General features: G+C 32.5%; 9 protein-coding genes across 9 annotated transcripts; 6 read left to right on the top strand and 3 right to left on the bottom strand.

The window, feature by feature from the left end:
* Positions 1–658: 658 nt before the first annotated feature.
* On the bottom strand, positions 659–2,071 carry BX664DRAFT_334011 (uncharacterized protein). Its single transcript, XM_051545630.1, has 5 exons — positions 1,797–2,071; positions 1,435–1,707; positions 1,213–1,340; positions 918–1,191; positions 659–820 (listed from the first exon to the last, which is right to left on the bottom strand). The coding sequence occupies exons 1-5, from the start codon at positions 2,016–2,018 to the stop codon at positions 788–790; spliced, it is 930 nt and encodes a 309-aa protein (XP_051400672.1). The 5' UTR covers positions 2,019–2,071; the 3' UTR covers positions 659–787.
* A 121-nt stretch (positions 2,072–2,192) lies between these two features.
* On the top strand, positions 2,193–4,329 carry BX664DRAFT_281059 (peptidase family C78-domain-containing protein). Its single transcript, XM_051541510.1, has 5 exons — positions 2,193–2,281; positions 2,437–2,507; positions 2,688–2,844; positions 2,904–3,158; positions 3,252–4,329. Exons 1-5 carry the CDS (start codon positions 2,224–2,226, stop codon positions 4,148–4,150), a joined length of 1,440 nt encoding a protein of 479 aa, XP_051400671.1. The 5' UTR covers positions 2,193–2,223; the 3' UTR covers positions 4,151–4,329.
* A 234-nt stretch (positions 4,330–4,563) lies between these two features.
* BX664DRAFT_334008 (hsp7-like protein) lies at positions 4,564–7,245 on the top strand. The gene is made up of 7 exons (XM_051545629.1): positions 4,564–4,728; positions 4,796–4,839; positions 4,927–5,351; positions 5,422–5,738; positions 5,813–5,905; positions 5,976–6,977; positions 7,037–7,245. Exons 1-7 carry the CDS (start codon positions 4,669–4,671, stop codon positions 7,151–7,153), a joined length of 2,058 nt encoding a protein of 685 aa, XP_051400670.1. The 5' UTR covers positions 4,564–4,668; the 3' UTR covers positions 7,154–7,245.
* Positions 7,246–7,622: 377 nt separating this feature from the next.
* Positions 7,623–8,583, top strand: BX664DRAFT_261992 (uncharacterized protein; the record flags this gene model as incomplete). Its single annotated transcript, XM_051540701.1, has 3 exons — positions 7,623–7,796; positions 7,960–8,004; positions 8,107–8,583. The coding sequence occupies 3 exons, from the start codon at positions 7,623–7,625 to the stop codon at positions 8,581–8,583; spliced, it is 696 nt and encodes a 231-aa protein (XP_051400669.1).
* Positions 8,584–8,923: 340 nt separating this feature from the next.
* Positions 8,924–10,658, top strand: BX664DRAFT_379489 (aspartic peptidase domain-containing protein; the record flags this gene model as incomplete). The annotated part of the gene is made up of 5 exons (XM_051548858.1): positions 8,924–8,942; positions 8,979–9,207; positions 9,278–9,396; positions 9,476–10,519; positions 10,577–10,658. The coding sequence occupies 5 exons, from the start codon at positions 8,924–8,926 to the stop codon at positions 10,594–10,596; spliced, it is 1,431 nt and encodes a 476-aa protein (XP_051400668.1). The 3' UTR covers positions 10,597–10,658.
* A 210-nt stretch (positions 10,659–10,868) lies between these two features.
* On the top strand, positions 10,869–12,068 carry BX664DRAFT_334000 (uncharacterized protein). Its single transcript, XM_051545628.1, has 2 exons — positions 10,869–11,156; positions 11,268–12,068. Exons 1-2 carry the CDS (start codon positions 11,038–11,040, stop codon positions 11,758–11,760), a joined length of 612 nt encoding a protein of 203 aa, XP_051400667.1. The 5' UTR covers positions 10,869–11,037; the 3' UTR covers positions 11,761–12,068.
* A 551-nt stretch (positions 12,069–12,619) lies between these two features.
* On the bottom strand, positions 12,620–13,988 carry BX664DRAFT_281047 (uncharacterized protein). The gene is made up of 6 exons (XM_051541509.1): positions 13,791–13,988; positions 13,653–13,715; positions 13,478–13,592; positions 13,277–13,400; positions 12,869–13,208; positions 12,620–12,771 (listed from the first exon to the last, which is right to left on the bottom strand). Exons 1-6 carry the CDS (start codon positions 13,962–13,964, stop codon positions 12,709–12,711), a joined length of 879 nt encoding a protein of 292 aa, XP_051400666.1. The 5' UTR covers positions 13,965–13,988; the 3' UTR covers positions 12,620–12,708.
* Positions 13,989–14,993: 1,005 nt separating this feature from the next.
* Positions 14,994–15,598, top strand: BX664DRAFT_297795 (uncharacterized protein). The gene is made up of 2 exons (XM_051542254.1): positions 14,994–15,261; positions 15,339–15,598. The coding sequence occupies exons 1-2, from the start codon at positions 15,037–15,039 to the stop codon at positions 15,378–15,380; spliced, it is 267 nt and encodes an 88-aa protein (XP_051400665.1). The 5' UTR covers positions 14,994–15,036; the 3' UTR covers positions 15,381–15,598.
* Positions 15,599–16,580: 982 nt separating this feature from the next.
* BX664DRAFT_333992 (rac protein) lies at positions 16,581–18,010 on the bottom strand. The gene is made up of 5 exons (XM_051545627.1): positions 17,913–18,010; positions 17,645–17,716; positions 17,382–17,452; positions 17,143–17,252; positions 16,581–17,058 (listed from the first exon to the last, which is right to left on the bottom strand). The coding sequence occupies exons 1-5, from the start codon at positions 17,945–17,947 to the stop codon at positions 16,765–16,767; spliced, it is 582 nt and encodes a 193-aa protein (XP_051400664.1). The 5' UTR covers positions 17,948–18,010; the 3' UTR covers positions 16,581–16,764.
* Positions 18,011–18,285: the final 275 nt, after the last annotated feature.

Raw genomic sequence — 18,285 nt, 5'->3', positions numbered from 1 at the left:
TCCTTGTTGTCTTGCAAAGTGGTTGTTTCATCATTGGTCTCACCATTGATTTGTTTTGTCACAGCTTTGTCTTCTTTTGGATCTACTTTCTTTTTTCTATTGCGTTGACGTTTTGCAGCATTGGAAACAGAAATCTTGGACTTGGGTTCAATGTTCTTATTGTTACTGTCCTCATTAACAATGACTGAAGTATCGTTTACCGGAATAGTATCTAACTTTGTAACTGGTATACGCTGTTTTCGAGAGCGGTTACGACGTTTGTTGGATGTTCCATTGACTTTTAATTCACCTTTGTCATGATCCGTAGGTGCCGCAGTTAATGATGGATCGTTATCAGCTTTTCTAATGGAATCAGCAGATTGTAAAGACTCGTTTTCTTGTTGTTGGTGCGCCTTAGAAGAAGCCTATCAACGGAAAAAAAAAAAAAAAAGATTAGATTAGTAAAATGTCAAGTTGAGATTTTGAGGTTCTCGACACGAGCATTGTTTATGAAAAGCAAATAATCCGTCAAGTATCTATCTTTTTCAAGTCCAATGTGATTACCTCATGTTTAATTTGACATGAAGGTGCGTATACCTTTTCAATATCTCCCATAGTCACTGACAAATACAAATCAGAAGAGAGAAAAGAGAAAGAGGGTGAGCGTTCGAGACAAAAAGGAAAAATATAGAAAAGAATTGTATTCAAATACCGCCCATAAAGTTTTGGATTTTCATTTATTTTCGTTTGCATAAGTATCATCGATAATAATGTGTCCTAATAATAAATTTATCTATCTAGTAAGTATCTATCTAGACTTTGGAGGTTTGAAGATAAGTGCCTATCAACACAAAAAAAAAAAAAAAAGAAAAAAAAGAGTGAGAGAAGATAATAAGTAAATAAGAGCTATATTCAAAACAGTTGCTATAATAACCTACGTTTTCATCCAAGAATTCGAGTAGAGCTTTCTTCTTTTCCCTGGGCAATCCTTCAGCACATTTCTCCAAATCAACTGATTCATATCTTAGTATACTTTCCCATATTTTTGAGTTGCTTTTGATATATTGTAACAATTCTTGCCTCACTGCTTCGTCCTCGCAGGGTCTATTTTTGGTTCGAGACTCCAAGGACAGTGGTGTGTCCGGTGTTGATGCTGAATGTGGTAATGATGATGCTGGTATCGATGATGATGATGCTGGTATCGATGATGATGATGATGATCCTGATGTTGATACTGATGATAATAACCTTGATGTCGACGACGATGGATCGTCGTTTCCTAATGATAATTGCAGGTTTTTCAAGGTAGTGATCATTGACTTGCGATCCTTTGATTTAAATCCATACTTTTTGAGCGCATTCTAATCAAATAATAATAATAATAATAAAAATAATAATGATAGCAATATATAAATAAAAGTCCATATGTACGCATTCTACCATTATTTAGCTTACTCTCAATTCAGGCAATGTCAGTGATTCATAATCCGGTAACTGAGACGGTGGTGATAACAAGGATGCTGCGGTTTGTACTTTTCGATTTGCAACTAGGACGCGTTTTTTGATCCTTCTTCTTGAAGCAGATGTTTTGGATGATGTTGACTTTGGATTTGATGCCGATGCTGGTGAAGGAGACATATCATTCGTTGGTTTGTTGCTAGTATCATCCAAAGTGAGGTCGATCAATGGAGATGAACTAGAACAAGTATCGATTTCAATTAGGCCTTTCTATATAATTTGATTAGATCGAGATAAAAAAAAAAAAAGACAAAAAGGTAAGTATATAGATAAATAAATAATATAAATTTTGTATTTACGTCTTGATCTAATAATGAGTCTAAAGAATAATCAGATCTGGTAATATCATTTGTTGTGCTACGATTATGCGAATGGTGTTCAGAGGTAGTATTATTGACTTGGTTGGATGATGAAATAGTAGTTGTTACTATGGTATCTTGAAGATTAGTATTTAATTGCTTTATTCGTTTATTGGGAACGAATAAAACAGAGGAACGCCTTGACTTTTTCCCAGGTAACATGTATGTGGAGTGCGGGTTTGAATTTTTTTCAGGAGTAAAAACGGAGAAGAAAGGCAAAAGAAAAAAAAAAAAGACCAAGTATTCCTTTCTGAGACAAGAACAGTTTTTTTTAAATCCCAGAGGAGCTTTCCCATTTTTTTTTTTCTTCTCTTTGAATTTTTTTTTTTTTTTATTATTTCCCTTCTTTTATAGTATTTTATTATTTATGTCGACTTTACCCAGCGATTTTATACACGAAACGGATACATCGTTTGGACAACAAAGTAATTTACATATTTTTATATTTCAATATATAAAAAAAAAGAAAAAAAGATTAGATCATCATGGTTGATGAGTCAAAAAAGTTTTTACAAGCTTAGATCTCCCAATAGATTAACAATTTTTTCTTCTTCTTTTTTATTATGATATATTTTTTTAGATTATTCTACTGAGAATGGCAACACTTCTTTATCTACAGATATACCGAAAAATGAATCCCTTCTGACTAAAGTAAGTCTTTACCGTAGTAACAGAACTATCGGAACTCAAATATATAAAGAACAATTGCCTATATAATACTTTTTGCTAACAAATGAAAAATTTTGTATTTTCATTCTCCCTTCTAAAATTATTCCCTCATCCCCTATTCTTCCCCACTTCTTTTTTTTTTTTTTTTTTCCTATTTCTTAGCGCAAGCAAAAAGACGATATGGATTTGGATAACTCTCAGGACAGTAAAAGAGTTTATACCCAACCTACTAGTACCCCATTTGCTCGAACTCGTATTAATCAAGACAAGGAACTTTGGCAAGTATTAAATGCTTTGAAAGAAAGTAGTAGAACTGCAGGTAATTGAATTAAGAAACTTTTTTTTTTTTTTCTAAACACTTTTTTTTTTCTATTATAGGCGTGATACCCCGTTTGGAACCACATTTTACAAGTTTAAACCGAAAAGGAAATACTGTGGCTGCTTATCTTTGTAGCTCCTTTACTGACCATATATCTACTGGCTTGATGGATCTTGGATGGGGATGTGGTTATAGAAACGCGCAAATGTTGATGACTTTTTTACAACGTAAACAACAAGATGGTACCTCTATTCTTCAACAAGTTTCTGACATTTCGGGTATTCAAATATTATTAGAGAGAGCTTGGGACGAAGGTATGTCATATATATATATGTGTATAGAAACAATTGATAATTTGTGTGCTCACTTCATCTTTTTTATTTTTATTTTTTATTTTCTTAAACAAGGCTTTGATCCTCAAGGAGCAGCACAGCTACATCATCAAGTGTACAAAACCCGAAAATGGATCGGCACCACTGAGGTATATAGTATACTTGGATATCTTGGCATTCGGTGTACTATTTTGGATTTTCATCGACCTACTGGACCTAACAATACTCATGAGGCATTGATGGATTGGATACAAAGTTATTTTGAAAGTGCAATTCCGAAGAAGAAATCAACATCAGACGATCAACGACGTCAACAACATCAAAAAAAGGTTGTCCATGTTACAAATCGACCTCCACTTTATCTTCAACATTCTGGACATAGTCGAACAGTGATTGGTATTGAATTATTGAAGGATGGAAAAAGGAATTTAATCATGTTTGATCCTGGACGACGCATGCTACGATCTTACCGTAATAACAAACACGATGAACAACTTCAAGATCCTACTATTCCTGAAGATGACATGGAAGAATCGCCATTATCATCGGTCAATGGAGAAGATGAGGAAGAATATGATAATCAACAACAACATCACGATAATGATTCTTATGATGATGATTCTTTTGATGACGATGATGATATAGATGAAGTTAAGACACCCAATGAAAGTAGTGGTAACAACATTAGCAGTCCTCAACGAGATACACCACCCAGTACACCTAGTTTTACTTCTCGATTACTTTCAGGTATTACTCAACGTACTCATTTACCAGCCAATCTTCTTCGACCTTTTCGTGTAGATGCCAAAACTATAGCCAAGAATCGACAATATCAAATACTGGTACTTGGAGATGTGATTGATGAACGATCTCAAGGTGGCGGTTTATATTGGAACGAAAGCAAAGGATTCTTGTTGGATGAGGTGGAACGTGAAGAAAAGAAGAATGTGACTAGTATCGGAATGACCTTTTAGTTTAAGTAGAATCATCCCTATTTCATCGTTTATATATATTTACATATATTATACCTTTTATTATTATTATTATTATTATTCATATTGTATTATTTGTCTTCCCCATCTCTCTCTCTCTCTTTTTCTTTCTTTCTTTCTTCCTTCCTTCCTTCCTTCCCTTCCTTTATATATTATTATAACTCAAAAATCTTATCAATAAAAAAAAAAAAAAGAATTGATTCTATAGTATTTATTCTGTATTCTTTTTTTTTTCTTTTACCGTGGGTTTAAGTATCCAAATTTAGATATTTTTTATTCGATATAATTGGCCAGAGAAACAATCCCATGCGTTCCGGAGTTATGCAGTAAGAGAAAAAAAAATTAGTTTGGCTGATTTTATTTTTCACCTCGCCATAATTTTTTGTTTTTCTCTATTTTTTTTCTCGCACACATACTTCTCTTTCTCTTATTTTATTTATTCGGTTCTTTTTTTTTTCTATTACATTGTCTGCATTTGTGTATTAAATCGTTTTTGAAATATGTATAGTCTCCTTACGTCAAATGCATTCAAAAGTAGTTCAAGAACAGCGTTATATCGGGTAAGTAAAGGGTAGAAAAAAAAGAACGCGCAGTAAACTTTTTCTATTTATTTTATATTTTTATTAGGCTAGTCAAGGATTGCCATCTGTATTAGCAAAACGAAATAAAAGGTAAATGGTGACAACAAAGAATAGTAAATAAAAAAAAAAAGAAGAAGAATGAGGATTATTAAAACTAAAATTTGTGTTTATATATAGTGAAAAGGTGCAAGGACAAGTGATTGGTATTGATCTTGGTACAACTAATAGTTGCGTATCTGTAATGGAAGGCAAAACACCTCGTGTGATAGAAAATTCTGAAGGTGGACGCACGACTCCTTCTGTGGTTGCTTTTACAAAAGAAGGAGAAAGACTGGTTGGTTTACCTGCCAAACGTCAAGCTGTGGTAAATCCTGAAAATACACTCTTTGCTACAAAACGATTGATTGGACGAAAATACACTGATCAAGAAGTGCAACGTGATATCAAAGAAGTTCCTTACAAGATTATTGCTCACACAAATGGTGATGCTTGGGTAGAAGCTCATGGGAAAAAATATAGTCCTGCTCAAATTGGTGCCTTTGTAGTTGGCAAAATGAAAGAAACAGCTGAAAGTTATCTTGGAAAGAAGGTTCAAAATGCTGGTAAAAATATATTCAAAAAAAAACAACAACAAAAAAACATATCATTAACCTTCATTATTATATTAATTAGTTATCACTGTTCCTGCTTACTTTAATGATTCTCAACGTCAAGCAACCAAAGATGCCGGAACCATTGCTGGGTTGAATGTCTTACGTGTCATCAATGAACCTACTGCGGCTGCACTAGCATATGGTATTGATCGTGGTGAATCCAGTGACAAACAAGTGGCTGTTTTTGATTTGGGTGGTGGTACTTTTGATATCTCTATTTTGGAAATTCAATCTGGTGTCTTTGAAGTCAAAAGTACAAATGGTGATACACATTTAGGTGGTGAAGATTTTGATATCTTACTTGTTCGATGGATTATTAATGAATTCAAGAAAGAGGTAACAAAAAAAAAAGGAATGATCATAGGGAATGAAAATTTTTTTTTTTACTTACCCTTTATTTATTTATACAGTCTGGTATTGATGTTGGAAATGATCGTATGGCCGTACAACGTATCCGAGAAGCTGCTGAAAAAGCCAAGATTGAAGTATCGTCTACCGTTCAGGTAACTAATAATAACAATAATAAAAAATAACAAAAGATAACCATTATATTTTATTTCTTTTATATACTAGACGGAAATTAATTTACCCTTCATCACTGCTGATGCAACTGGACCTAAACATATTAACCTCAAATTGACTAGATCCAAGTTTGAAGAAATGGTACAACCGCTCCTCGATCGAACAGTTGGACCTTGTGAAAAAGCTCTCCGTGATGCAAATGTCAAACCAGCAGATATTGGTGAAGTGATTTTAGTTGGTGGTATGTCTCGTGTGCCCAAGGTACAAGAATCTGTTAAATCCATCTTTAAGCGTAATCCTGCCAAGAGTGTAAATCCTGATGAAGCAGTGGCCATTGGTGCAGCTATTCAAGGTGGTGTACTTGCTGGTAGTGTGACCGATCTTCTTTTATTGGATGTGACACCATTGTCATTAGGTATTGAGACTTTAGGAGGTGTGTTTACCCGTCTGATTAATCGCAATACGACTATTCCTACCAAGAAATCACAAACATTCTCAACAGCAGCCGATGGACAAAATGCAGTGGATATCAAGGTATATCAAGGTGAACGTGAATTGGTCCGTGATAATAAGCTTTTGGGTAACTTCCAATTAACTGGTATCCCTCCTGCTCCTCGTGGTGTACCCCAGATTGCAGTTGAATTCGATATTGATGCTGATGGTATTGTCAATGTCAGTGCGAAGGACCAAGCTACAGGTAAAGATCAATCCATGACGATTGCAGCATCTTCTGGTCTTAGTGAATCTGAAATCGAAAATATGGTACGACAAGCAGAAGAAAATGCTGAAACTGATCGAAGATACCGTGAATCTATTGAAATGGCAAACCGAGCTGATTCTGTGGCGACTGATACTGAAAAGGCATTGAATGACTTTAAAGATCAATTGGATTCTGCTGAAGCTGAAAAATTACGTGGTCAAATCAACTCTTTGCGTGAAGATGTTACTAAAGCTCAAGGTGGTGATTCCTCTGTAGCACCTGATGATCTCAAAGCCAAGATTGATGAATTACAACAATCAAGTCTAAAATTATTTGAAATGATTTATAAACAGGTAAAAAAAAAAAAAAAAAAAAAAAACTGGTAGTTGAATCTAATTTTTTTTTTTTGTAGCGTGCATCTCAAAATGAAGGTGGTAGCAGCACTGACTCTGGAACTGGTTCCTCTGGCAATAATACAACCGAAGGGGAATATCGTGATGTAAAAGATGACAAGGATGACAAAAAATAGGATATGCCATATAATTATTTAGTTAGTTAGTTAAGGATGATCAACTTACACCTGTTTTGTTTTTGTTTTTTTTTTTTTTTTTTAAATAAAACGCGTATTTTTTTAACAAATGAATTGATTTCTTTTTGGTTGACACTCATTTTCATTGTTTTATCCCGCCTTTTTTCGTTGCTAGTAATAATCATCGATCATCAGTAGATGTTTCCATAAAGAAGAAAACAAGCATCATTGTATATAGGTGATCTATTTTTTTTTCCCTCCTTTTCATGTTTTTCTTTTGTCTGTCAAAGCTTACAGACACACGTGAAATTGAGGAGAGAGATAGGCCAATTTCAAACACCGTATACTTCATATTTTTCAACTGGGGAAACATCTTTTTTTTTTTTCTCCCTCTTCCTTCACCTTCTTTTTTTTTTTTTTCTTTCTACTCTTTATACTTGAATTCCCTTCCATACTTCATTGGATAAATATGACCAACACAAAATCAAGACAAAGTTTACCACAATGGATTTTACGTTTATTAGGTTATTCGTCACTAGCAGCTGCTTTAGTGAGTGTAGCCATTTACCTCTATAGACGTAGCAATGGAAGACCAAGACAATCATTGCCTCGACCTGAAGATGATACTAACACAAACAATCGAGTAAGTTTATTATTATATTGTCTTCCAAAAGTAAAAGAAGTATAGATTCTTTTCACTTTTTTTTTTGCCGTTAGCGTACCCGATGACTAACCATAAATCTCCTTCTTTTATTAATATTTGTATTATATATATATAGTCAGGTTGGAACTTCTTAGCAAGCAAGAGTAATAGCAAGAAGAGGAAACGAGTGACTATTTCATTAAAAAATGTAAGTTTTTTTTTTTATTGACAACATGAAAGTTTTTTTTTTTTAATTGACAACTTGGATTTCTATGAAACTTAATATTTCCCTTTATATATATATATATAGACAATTTTATGGAATCCATCATCAGACGTAGCTATACCTAATTATGCATTTCATGAACATGGACAAACATTATTATCACAATTAATTCAACATCATGAAGTATATATTATCATTCATGTGACAAGTGAAGAAGAACAAGAAGAAATGAAGAAATTACTTGAATCCTTAGAAGGATTGGATTTACGCAAGGTATTATTTTGCTCAACGGAAGAAGGTAAAGTACATCTTATTCGACATTTGGAACCTCAATTACATATCGAAGGTGGATGGGAATACGATGATGGTGAAGATATGATACGAAAATTACGACCTTTTGTATCTAAATTGATTTGGGTTATCACCAAGCGAAGACGAAGTTCATTCAATCAATCTACTCTTAAAGAAGATGATCAAGGTATTTTGGGTTCTAATGTGGAATTGACGGATCATATTTTGGATACTTCTTTAGCTCGTGAACTTGGATTTATTTTAGATTAAATATTATTATTATTTATTTATTTTTATGTATTTTTATTGAATAAACAATGATGTAAAGATGTCAAAACTATAAAAAGAATAGATTTTTAAATTAGGTTTTCTTTGCTACGGTGTTTTTTTTTCTGTTGGCTTGGCATTGATCAAAGTTTTACCTTGAACAGGCGCAACACATGGTCAAAGTTACACCGTATTTCCTAAAACAGATTAGTTTTTTTGTGATGAAGCGCCTGGTCAATTTTAATACTCCACATAATATTTTTTTGCTTTAAAAAAAGATTTTTCTTTTTTTTCTTTTTCTTTCTTTCTTTCCTTTTTTTTTTTTTATTCTTTATACTAAATCATGTCACTTTTATCATTATGTACAATATTATTATTAACAACAACAAGTATTTCAGCTGCTTCTCTTCCTGAAATAGACAATTCATTGATACGAGCACCTATTTTACGAAGATCAAGTCGAGCTGAACATTTATCATTAACTCTGGCTAATAGAAGAAAACGTTCTTTGGAAAAAAGAGATCCTTTTCAAGCACCTCTTTATAATGATGATGGTTCTCAATATCTTATACAAATTGGTGTTGGTTCTCCTGCTCAAAACTTTACCGTCACTTTGGATACTGGAAGGTACAAAAAAAAAAAAAACTATAGAAATTTCAAACACCGTGTTCATTTTTCTTTTCCTTTTTTTCTATAGTGCTGATTTATGGATTCCTTCTTCTTCTTGTCCAACTACTTCATGTCCTTATTCTCGTTTTGATCCTACTGCCTCTTCTACATACAAAAATCTCAATACTGCATTTTCTATTCAATATGGTAAAAAATAAATAAATAAATTGAATTAAAAAAAAAAAAACTTGATGGATGATCTAAAATATTATTATTTTATAATTAGGTATTGGATCGGTCAATGGTAGTTATTCAACAGATACTGTAACCATTGCTGGAGCTCAAGTTACTAATCAACAATTCGGTCTTGCTTCTTCAACTTCTGATATCCTTACGACTGGAAGTTCATCTATGGGAGGTACAGGTAGTGGAACACCAGGACAAAATTCATCTTCTGATCCTAGTAAACCTACTGGTAATGGTATTCTTGGCCTTGGTTATCCATCATTGACAGCATCAACTACTTCTGGCAAATCTACTTCTCCTTACAATCCTGCAGTTTTCAACATGGTACAACAAAAATTGATTGCTAATCCTATCTTCTCCATCTATATGAACAAAGAATCAGCTAGTGGTTGGGCAGGTGAAGTGATTTTTGGTGGAGTGGATTCAAGTAAATATACAGGTGATTTGGTCTATTTACCAGTGGCACCTCTTAGTACGGCTTCTATTGGCAGTAACAGTAATTACTATTATTGGATGGTGTATGCTCAAGGCATCTCAGTAACTGGTACAGGTAGCAACACGACAGATCAATCTTATAGTTTCACAAGCAGCAAGACAGGAACAAAAGGGGTGGGAACATTTATTTTGGATACCGGTACGACTTTAACCTATTTACCAACAACTATGGCTGAATCTATTATCAGTAGTGTGGCTGGTGGTAGTAGTGGTTATCAATTAGATAGTTCATCACAAACTTATTATATCGATTGTGCTAAAGCTTCCTCGTCCGCTTCGGTTGTATTGCAAATGTCTCAATCTAGTCAAGTGAGCAGTAATCCTGTGACCTTATCAGTGCCAGTATCCAATTTGGTCATTCCTCTCGATGCATCAACCGCTGATCAAGCTCGACTTTGTATGTTTGGAATTGCTCCTATGCAAACTTCTTCTAGTAATGGTATTGGTTCCAGTATGCTTTTGATTGGTGATTCCTTTTTACGAAGTGCTTATATGGTATTTGATATGGGTCAAAATCGTGTGGGTCTAGCAGCTGCCAATGGTTTAGGAGGAGCTGTCAATGGTGTGGCAAGTTCTACTACTAGTGATGGTCTTAGTTTACAACCTGTATTATTACCTTGTATATTAATCTCTTTGACTAGTTTAGTATTTGTATTTTTTGCTTAAATGTTTGTCTATTTAAATAATAAAACAGAAATGATTCTTTTTATGGGAAATGGGGTCCGTGCATTTTTTTTTATAATATATGTTGTTAATGATAGATGGATGATGGTAATGATTTTTTTTTCCTTTTTATGATGATAAATACAACAAGTTTATATAGAACAAAAGATCTTATTGGGTAGGATACAAGTTGTACGACTTTTATTTTGAGAAATATGATTGGATAGTTCTATTTTTAAATACGAATGATTTTTTTCCCAAATCAGAGGGTTCCCCTTTTTTCCCTTTTTCTTTTCACTTTTCCTCTCCTTTTTGTTATTTTTCCGTTCCCCCATTTTTTTTTTTTTATATACTTGTGTATTACCTCCCGCAAAACTCACACTATATTAGTCTTTTGTGTGTCTGTGTGTCTGTGTGTGTGTTGTCTTACGAGAGAGGAGAAAAATGGAATATTCAGATCTCTTTCTTATGCAGCGCCTCGCATCGATTAGCCGCCAGAAAATCTATCCTCCTACTCAATCCAAAGTAGAAATGCCCTTATGGAAAACATTACATATCACAAAGTATATATAATTTTTACTACTGCGCAAATATTGAAATTGTATTGAACTCCTCTTCTTTTTTTTTATTTTTATTTTTATTTCTATTTTTTTTTTTTTTATTAATGAATGTAGACTCTGGAATAATGCTCGAGAACAAGAAATATATTTAACACAACAACAACAACAGAAAGGAGAATGGTGGTTTCATCAACAAGACGCTTATCTTTCTCACCAATTACTAGACGGTTACTTACCATCTTGGTTCGAAGACTCAACAACTACAACAACAACAACATCAACAACAACGAACACTTCACTTCTTACTCATTCAACAAATATGGACCAAAGCAACAAAACCACTAGTAGTTTGGATTTGATAGAGGATGACGAAGACGAAGATGAAGAAGAAGAACAGGATACAACAACAACAACTGAATCTGAACGTACTTCTTCATTATTATCTCATACTCCTGTGGAAGCTTTATGGACTCAAGACGACTTGGTATCTTTATTAACTGTGACTCAAGATAGAAAACGAAAACATGAAGATGATCCATCAGATTCTACACCTGCTACTCGTACTCCTCCTCCTTCTTCTCCTCCTCCTCCTATGGTGAAAGTATAGATATTTTTATATATACACATCATCATCTCTGATCTATTATACATCTCACAACACGTATTATAGTTTTATACCCTTCCTTTATCGACTCTCTTTGATTACCCATCTTTTCCTTTTTGCATTCGAAATCCTCTTTTCACATTTTTACATACTAGTTAGCTTCTTCAATTTTTATATATACATATTAACTTCTTATCTTTCCTTTATTTTCCCTAAAAAAATAACAACAACAATCTTTAGTACATACTTTTTTCCCCCCTTCATCTTTTGTACATTAAAAAAAAATAAAAAAACCCTTTCATTTGATTCTTTTTGTCCCTTATTATCTGTCAGATTAAAGTTTTCTTTTGTTATGTAATGATAGTGATGATCTTGATAATGAAAAAAAGAGGGGAACACACAGATCATCTCGGTATTGTTTGTTTTTTTTTCTTTTTCAAAAAAAAAAAAAGAAAGGGTATCCTCGTTGTGTCACAACCATGAAATCACCATGACTTTAAAATGGAAACATGACCTCAACCTTCTCCCCTTTTTTTTTCAGTCTTACCTTACCCAAGAAAAAAAAAAAAGAAATTCGGACAGGGTCGTGATGATTTGGATTCCAACCGTATCATCTCGTCAACTGTACTCATCATCCAAGGTTTGTCGGTGAAACTCAAAAGGGGGGGGGATACTTTCTTCATTTGTCCACAACCTTGATTTACTCACACTCTTGATCCATCCCTATTGTTGGTCTATACCATTCATATGGTTGATCCATCCATATGGTTAATCCATCCTTATTATTGGTTCATCCATACCCTTGATTTATCCATATCATTGGTTCGTCCATATCGTTGATTTATTTATTAAAACATTCAATGTATAAATTGTTCAAAAAAAATATATATGTAGTTTATTTCACAAAAATCAATATATATATAATATTTTTTACTAACTAATCTAGATATATTAAAGTCTTGAATTGTTAACAGTAGCTCCACCGTCTACAGTGATGATGGCACCAGTAGTATACTAAAAAAAAAAAAAAAAAAAAAAAAAAAAAAAAAAAAAAAACGGAAAGAGAGCATCAATCATCCCATTTTCATTGATCAATATGGATAATACTTACTTGACCGGCACGGGAGGCCAAATATAAACAAGTACCTGCTATATCTTCAGGAGTCCCCACTCTATGTAAAGGAATGCCAGCCAAGATCTTTTTCTTATTCTTCCTCAATGTTTCAGCCATCATTTTGGAAGGGAAACTACCAGGAGCAATAGCATTTACCAAGATATGTTCTGAACCCAAACGACTAGCCAAGTGTCTACTAAGATGATGTACCGCTGCCTTGCTACTAGAATATGCATATGTTTCCAAGCCAGGAGGTTGAAGCCCATTGATACTGCCAATGTTGATCACACGAGAAGGGTTGTCATTCGTTGCCTTGGCTCGTAATAAAGGCAAACACCTAATTCAAAAAAAAAAAAAAAACAATTAATAACAATATAAAACCATATATATATATGTTCGACTTACGCTTGAGTCAAAGTAAATAGACGATTCACATTCAAGTTCATCACCTTTTCAAATGCGGCGCTTGGATAAGTATTGATGGATTCACCCCAATTGGCACCTGAATTATTAATCAACACATCTAGATCTTTTCATCCGTATATATGTATTAAAAAAAAAAAAAGAGTTTAGTTTGATTCTATCCATGCAATCTTTTCAACTTACGATCCTCTAGTTTGGATAATTCTTCAACAATCTTCTTAATATCGTCCAGTTTCTGCAAATCACCAGGAATAGCGAAGCATTGGCCAGGTCCTTTTGCCGTAAGTTCTTTAGCTACCTAATCAATTAAACATATAAACAAATGGTTCACGGTTGTATAGTACATAAAGAAATTTACCTTGTTGCATACATCGCCATTGCGAGAGGAGATATATACCTTTGCACCAGCAGCGACAAAACCCTAGATAATAAATGGATAGAACAACATGATGAGCTGATTCAGTACAATAACTTTTTTTTTAATTCTTATTTTTACCTGTGCAATCATTTCACCTAAAAAAAATAAAATAAAAGTAAAGCATTCAAAATGAACAACACGTGTATTAGTAAGAAAGAATAGTTTTGTTATTATAGAAGTACCTATGCCTCTACCACCACCAGTGATTAACACCACTTTCTCCTTGACACTAAACAGAGATGTAATATCCATTTATTTTTGTTTTTATTTTTTTTTATTAAAAAGAAAGAGAAAAAAGAGGTAAGAAATAGGTTTTGATTTATATATCTTACCAAGTATATTTCGAGCACCGCGATTTTGTTCTTATTAATTATAGGGTTTTATATAAAGTTCACTTTACTAAAACAATACTTACCATCATCATCATTCATATATTTATATATCAAATACTAGTAGCTTACCATTGAATATATGTATATGATTGATAAGCAAAAGTACAAAACATGAATCCTTTCGGAAATCGGATAAACAGATGGATAGGAACCGTAAAAAAAAAAGCATGAAGATGGATTTTTTTTTTTCGTGGGAATACGTTTTAATCAGCTGTGTGATCATAGAAATACCAGTCCCTTTTGTATGTTGCATAAATCCTATATCATAGTAGTTTCAATTCTTTTTCTTTTGGGAATTCTTATTCGATTTACTTTTGATACCCTCACAGCTTTTTTCTTTTTATTTTCTTGTCGTACAGGCCAAAAAAAAAAAAAACTACTTTCTGTTCTTGAAATGTAGAAATCTCTTTGTTCATCCTGTCAAATGGGAGAGCTAAACATTTGTCTTTTCATTTCTAGCTCAAGAGCCAGCATCATCGTACCAAGTTTGGACAGAACATAAATGAAGTTATTCTCTTTCGCTTGCGTTAATAATATTCTATACCTTACCTCCCAATTTATAAAAGTAAATTAAAGAATAGGAATCAATATCATCATCCCTCGTCCAATAATGATCATCATCCAATAAAATGACCACCGTCCAATTCCTCTCAAAAAAGTAGTTTAATATCATCTAATCCCATTTTATAGCTTATCTTGCCATCTCATGTGCAATAAACATCAAAAGGATTTTATCGATATTTTGAAAAATTGCCTGATGACCCCTCGACAATTGATCTTTACAGCCAAAATTTAGCTGAGGAATTTCAAATTTTTAGCTGTAGAATTCAAAAAAAAAAAAAAAAATACCTAAAGGGAAGTGTTTTTCTCCCACTCCTTTTTTTTTTTTTTTTTTTTTTTTTTTTTTTTTTTGTTTATTTCTAATTTACTTGATGCCGTTAACCAAACCACCACCTCCACCACCAAAACCTGTTTTTGAAGAATTCTCAACGCCTGAAGATTTCAATGATCAATTTAAAAAGAAACAAACAACAAAATATATGAATCCTTGTGCTGTGGAAGAAAAACAAAGTATGAAGTGTTTGGATGTCAACAATTACGATAAATCGAAATGTGAATATTTCTTTTTACAATATCGTGAATGCAAGAAAAACTGGGTAAAAGGAAAAAAAAAAAAAAAACAAAGGGAGATTTGGTTTCGATTTAACCTTTTTTTTTTTTCTTTTCTTAATAGCAACAACGACGTCGGCAATTACGAAGGGAAGGGCAATTATGATCAACAAACCAACCCTACTCGATACCAAGGATGAATTAAAAAAAAAAACTTGATATTCTTTTTTTTTTTTGGGGAGGACAAAAAAAAGAGGGTTCTTTGCAAGTGGATAGAGAATCATTGTATTTTACTTGTTATTATTATTAGTATGATCTTTTTTTATTTATTTTGTTTTTACTTCGCATTGTCCTTCAAAATAAAGAATCTCATTACATCACTTCTATCTGATTCGGTGACTCTGAAGGTATGCCGTTCCAATTTTCTTTCTTTTTCCTTTTTTTAATGTAAAATCGCTTCTTTACAGTCTTTTTTTAAAATGAATCAAATTAGTGATTTTTTTTTCTCTTAATTTATCATAGACATCTCAAACAAGTAACATGGCCTAGATGAATGAAACTAAACAATATCCATGATTCCTTTTTCTTATAAATAATAACATATTCCTTTCTGATTTAATCGTAATGATGGTGATGATGGCATGATGGTATATTGAATGATGGTATGATGATAATATGAGAAGATAATTAAGATCGCTCTTTTTTCAAGTGAAAGAGGAAAAAAAAAGGATATTTATTGCTTACAGATTAATAACAAAGGATGATGAACCAAGTTTTAGTCAACGGGGTCAAAGCATGAACCAACAAAAAAAAAATATTCCATTTTAAGGCAAACAATAAATATGTATGCGGTATGAAAGGGACTGGTGATCATGTTGTCATCATGTTGCTTAGTTGATTAAAAAGGGACTTGGCCTGTTTGCATTTATAAAGATCAAAATCCCAATCACAAAAAAAAAGGAAAGGAATTATAATCAAATCATTATAATATATTTTATAAAAGAAGAAGAAGAAAAAAAAAAAAAGGTTGTACTAGAACATATTCTCTGTATCATACTGGAAGATGGGCGTGATAGAGAATGACTGGATTACCCAAACACAAAAAAGGCAAGATTACAGTATATATAAATCGGAGAAGTAAAAAAAGAATGAATTGTATATTCGTGTTACAAAGTAACATAGACATACATATACTACAATTTGTTTTTTTTTTAACAATAATATATATTTTATTTGTATGTTTTTTTTTGAGAATATGTCAAATCAACCAGTGGTCTTTTTTTTTTTAATATATATATATATATAGAAAAGTAAGAGAGAATAATAGTAATAAATAAACTTGTATAAGATAATAGAAAAACAGATCAAAAAAAAAAAAAAGTAAAGGAATAAGATAAAGGGAACAATAATAAGAAGTGACTAATATATGATAAGGAAAAAAAAAAAAAGTAAAAAGGAGAGTAAGTAGACAGGGTGATCAAACGCGATTTGAATAAGTAAACTAAGTGATTGAGAGTATATAAGGAAAGAGAAGGAGGAAAGGAAAGAATCTACAAAATCAAACAACCTTTCTTTTTCTTGGATCGTACCGAGGCAGGAGAGAGAACAGCACGGATAGCTTCATCAAACACGTTCTTGAGACCTTTTTGTGTCAAAGCCGAACATTCCAAATATTTTTCAGCACCAATATCCTTTGTCATTTGTAAAGCTTGTGTGTAAGAGATAGGACTCATCTTCTTTTGCTTTAATCGTTCAACAGTTTCAGGGTCTTCCCGTAAATCCAACTTTGTTCCGACCAAGATCATAGGAATATTTGGTGCATGATGACTGATTTCAGGATACCACTAATAAAAGAGATATTAGTATAGTCTCCTTTCGGGGGATCTCCTCTCAATATTCACGACAAAGCCTCATTTATAATAACTTACTTTTGTTCGAACATTTTCAAAAGAAGGAGGACTAACTAATGAGAAGCATACCAAGAATACATCCGTTTGAGGGTAAGATAAAGGTCGCAAACGATCATAATCTTCTTGACCTATTGATTTGAATCATATTAAGAAAAAAAAAACATTATTCTATGATTAGTGAATGTATACCTTTTTGTTTTTATTATTATTAAAATCATCCTAAATACTTTTTATTATTATTATTATTATTATCTTACCAGCAGTATCCCATAAACCAAGGTTAATAGGTTTTCCATCCACCATCACGTTGGCTGAGTAATTGTCAAATCTACATGAATAAAAAAGAATGAGAAAGAAAGAGAGAGAGAGAGGCAGAAAAAAAAGAAAACAGAAAAGAAAAAAAAAAAGAAAAAAAAAAGAAAAAGAAGGTAAGTAAGAGATATATATAAATATATATAGTTTGTGTGTGGGTAACAAAATATAAAGGCTAAATATCGTCCGACATGAGGTATATACGTACACAGTTGGAATATATTCACCAGGGAAAGCATTTGTAGTATAAGAAATCAATAAACACGTTTTCCCGACAGCACTAAGAAAAAATAATAATAAGAAAAAAAAAAAAAGAAAAGTAAATTAATATATATATATATATATATCAAATAAGAAAAAAAGAGAGAGATGATGATAATAATATGATGATAAAATAAAATGACAAGCAAATATAATATCCCGTTCTTTTGTTTTTTTAATATTTCTCCTTTTTTTTTTCTTTTTCTTCTTCTTACCCATCGCCGACTACAACACACTTGATGGATTGCATAGTAACGTTAAAAAAAAAAAGAGTCCTTTATAACAAAGAAATGAAGAGAGAGAAAAAAAAAAAAAAAGAGAGAAAGAGAGAGAGAGAGGGAAGTGAAAAAAAAAAATTAAAAATGGGTAAGAAATCAACCACCGCACGTGCAAAATATCATCCTCGCGTTGCTTGCAAAACTTTCAGTCTTCTTGTTTGGTCTAATGAAAGAAAAAAGGGAAGTGTTGAATCTCCGGTACATTGTCACTCACAAACTGATATTCGGCCCTGTGTAGTACAATTTTTTTTTTGAGATTTTTCTGATGTTTCCTTGGATTCTCTTTTTTTTTTCTTTAATAATGATATAA

The sequence above is a fragment of the Halteromyces radiatus genome, assembly GCF_025201355.1.
Source record: "Halteromyces radiatus strain CBS 162.75 chromosome Unknown BX664scaffold_4, whole genome shotgun sequence".
Taxonomy (NCBI): Eukaryota; Fungi; Mucoromycota; class Mucoromycetes; order Mucorales; family Cunninghamellaceae; genus Halteromyces; species Halteromyces radiatus.
This window is presented reverse-complemented; position numbering and strand designations above follow the sequence as displayed.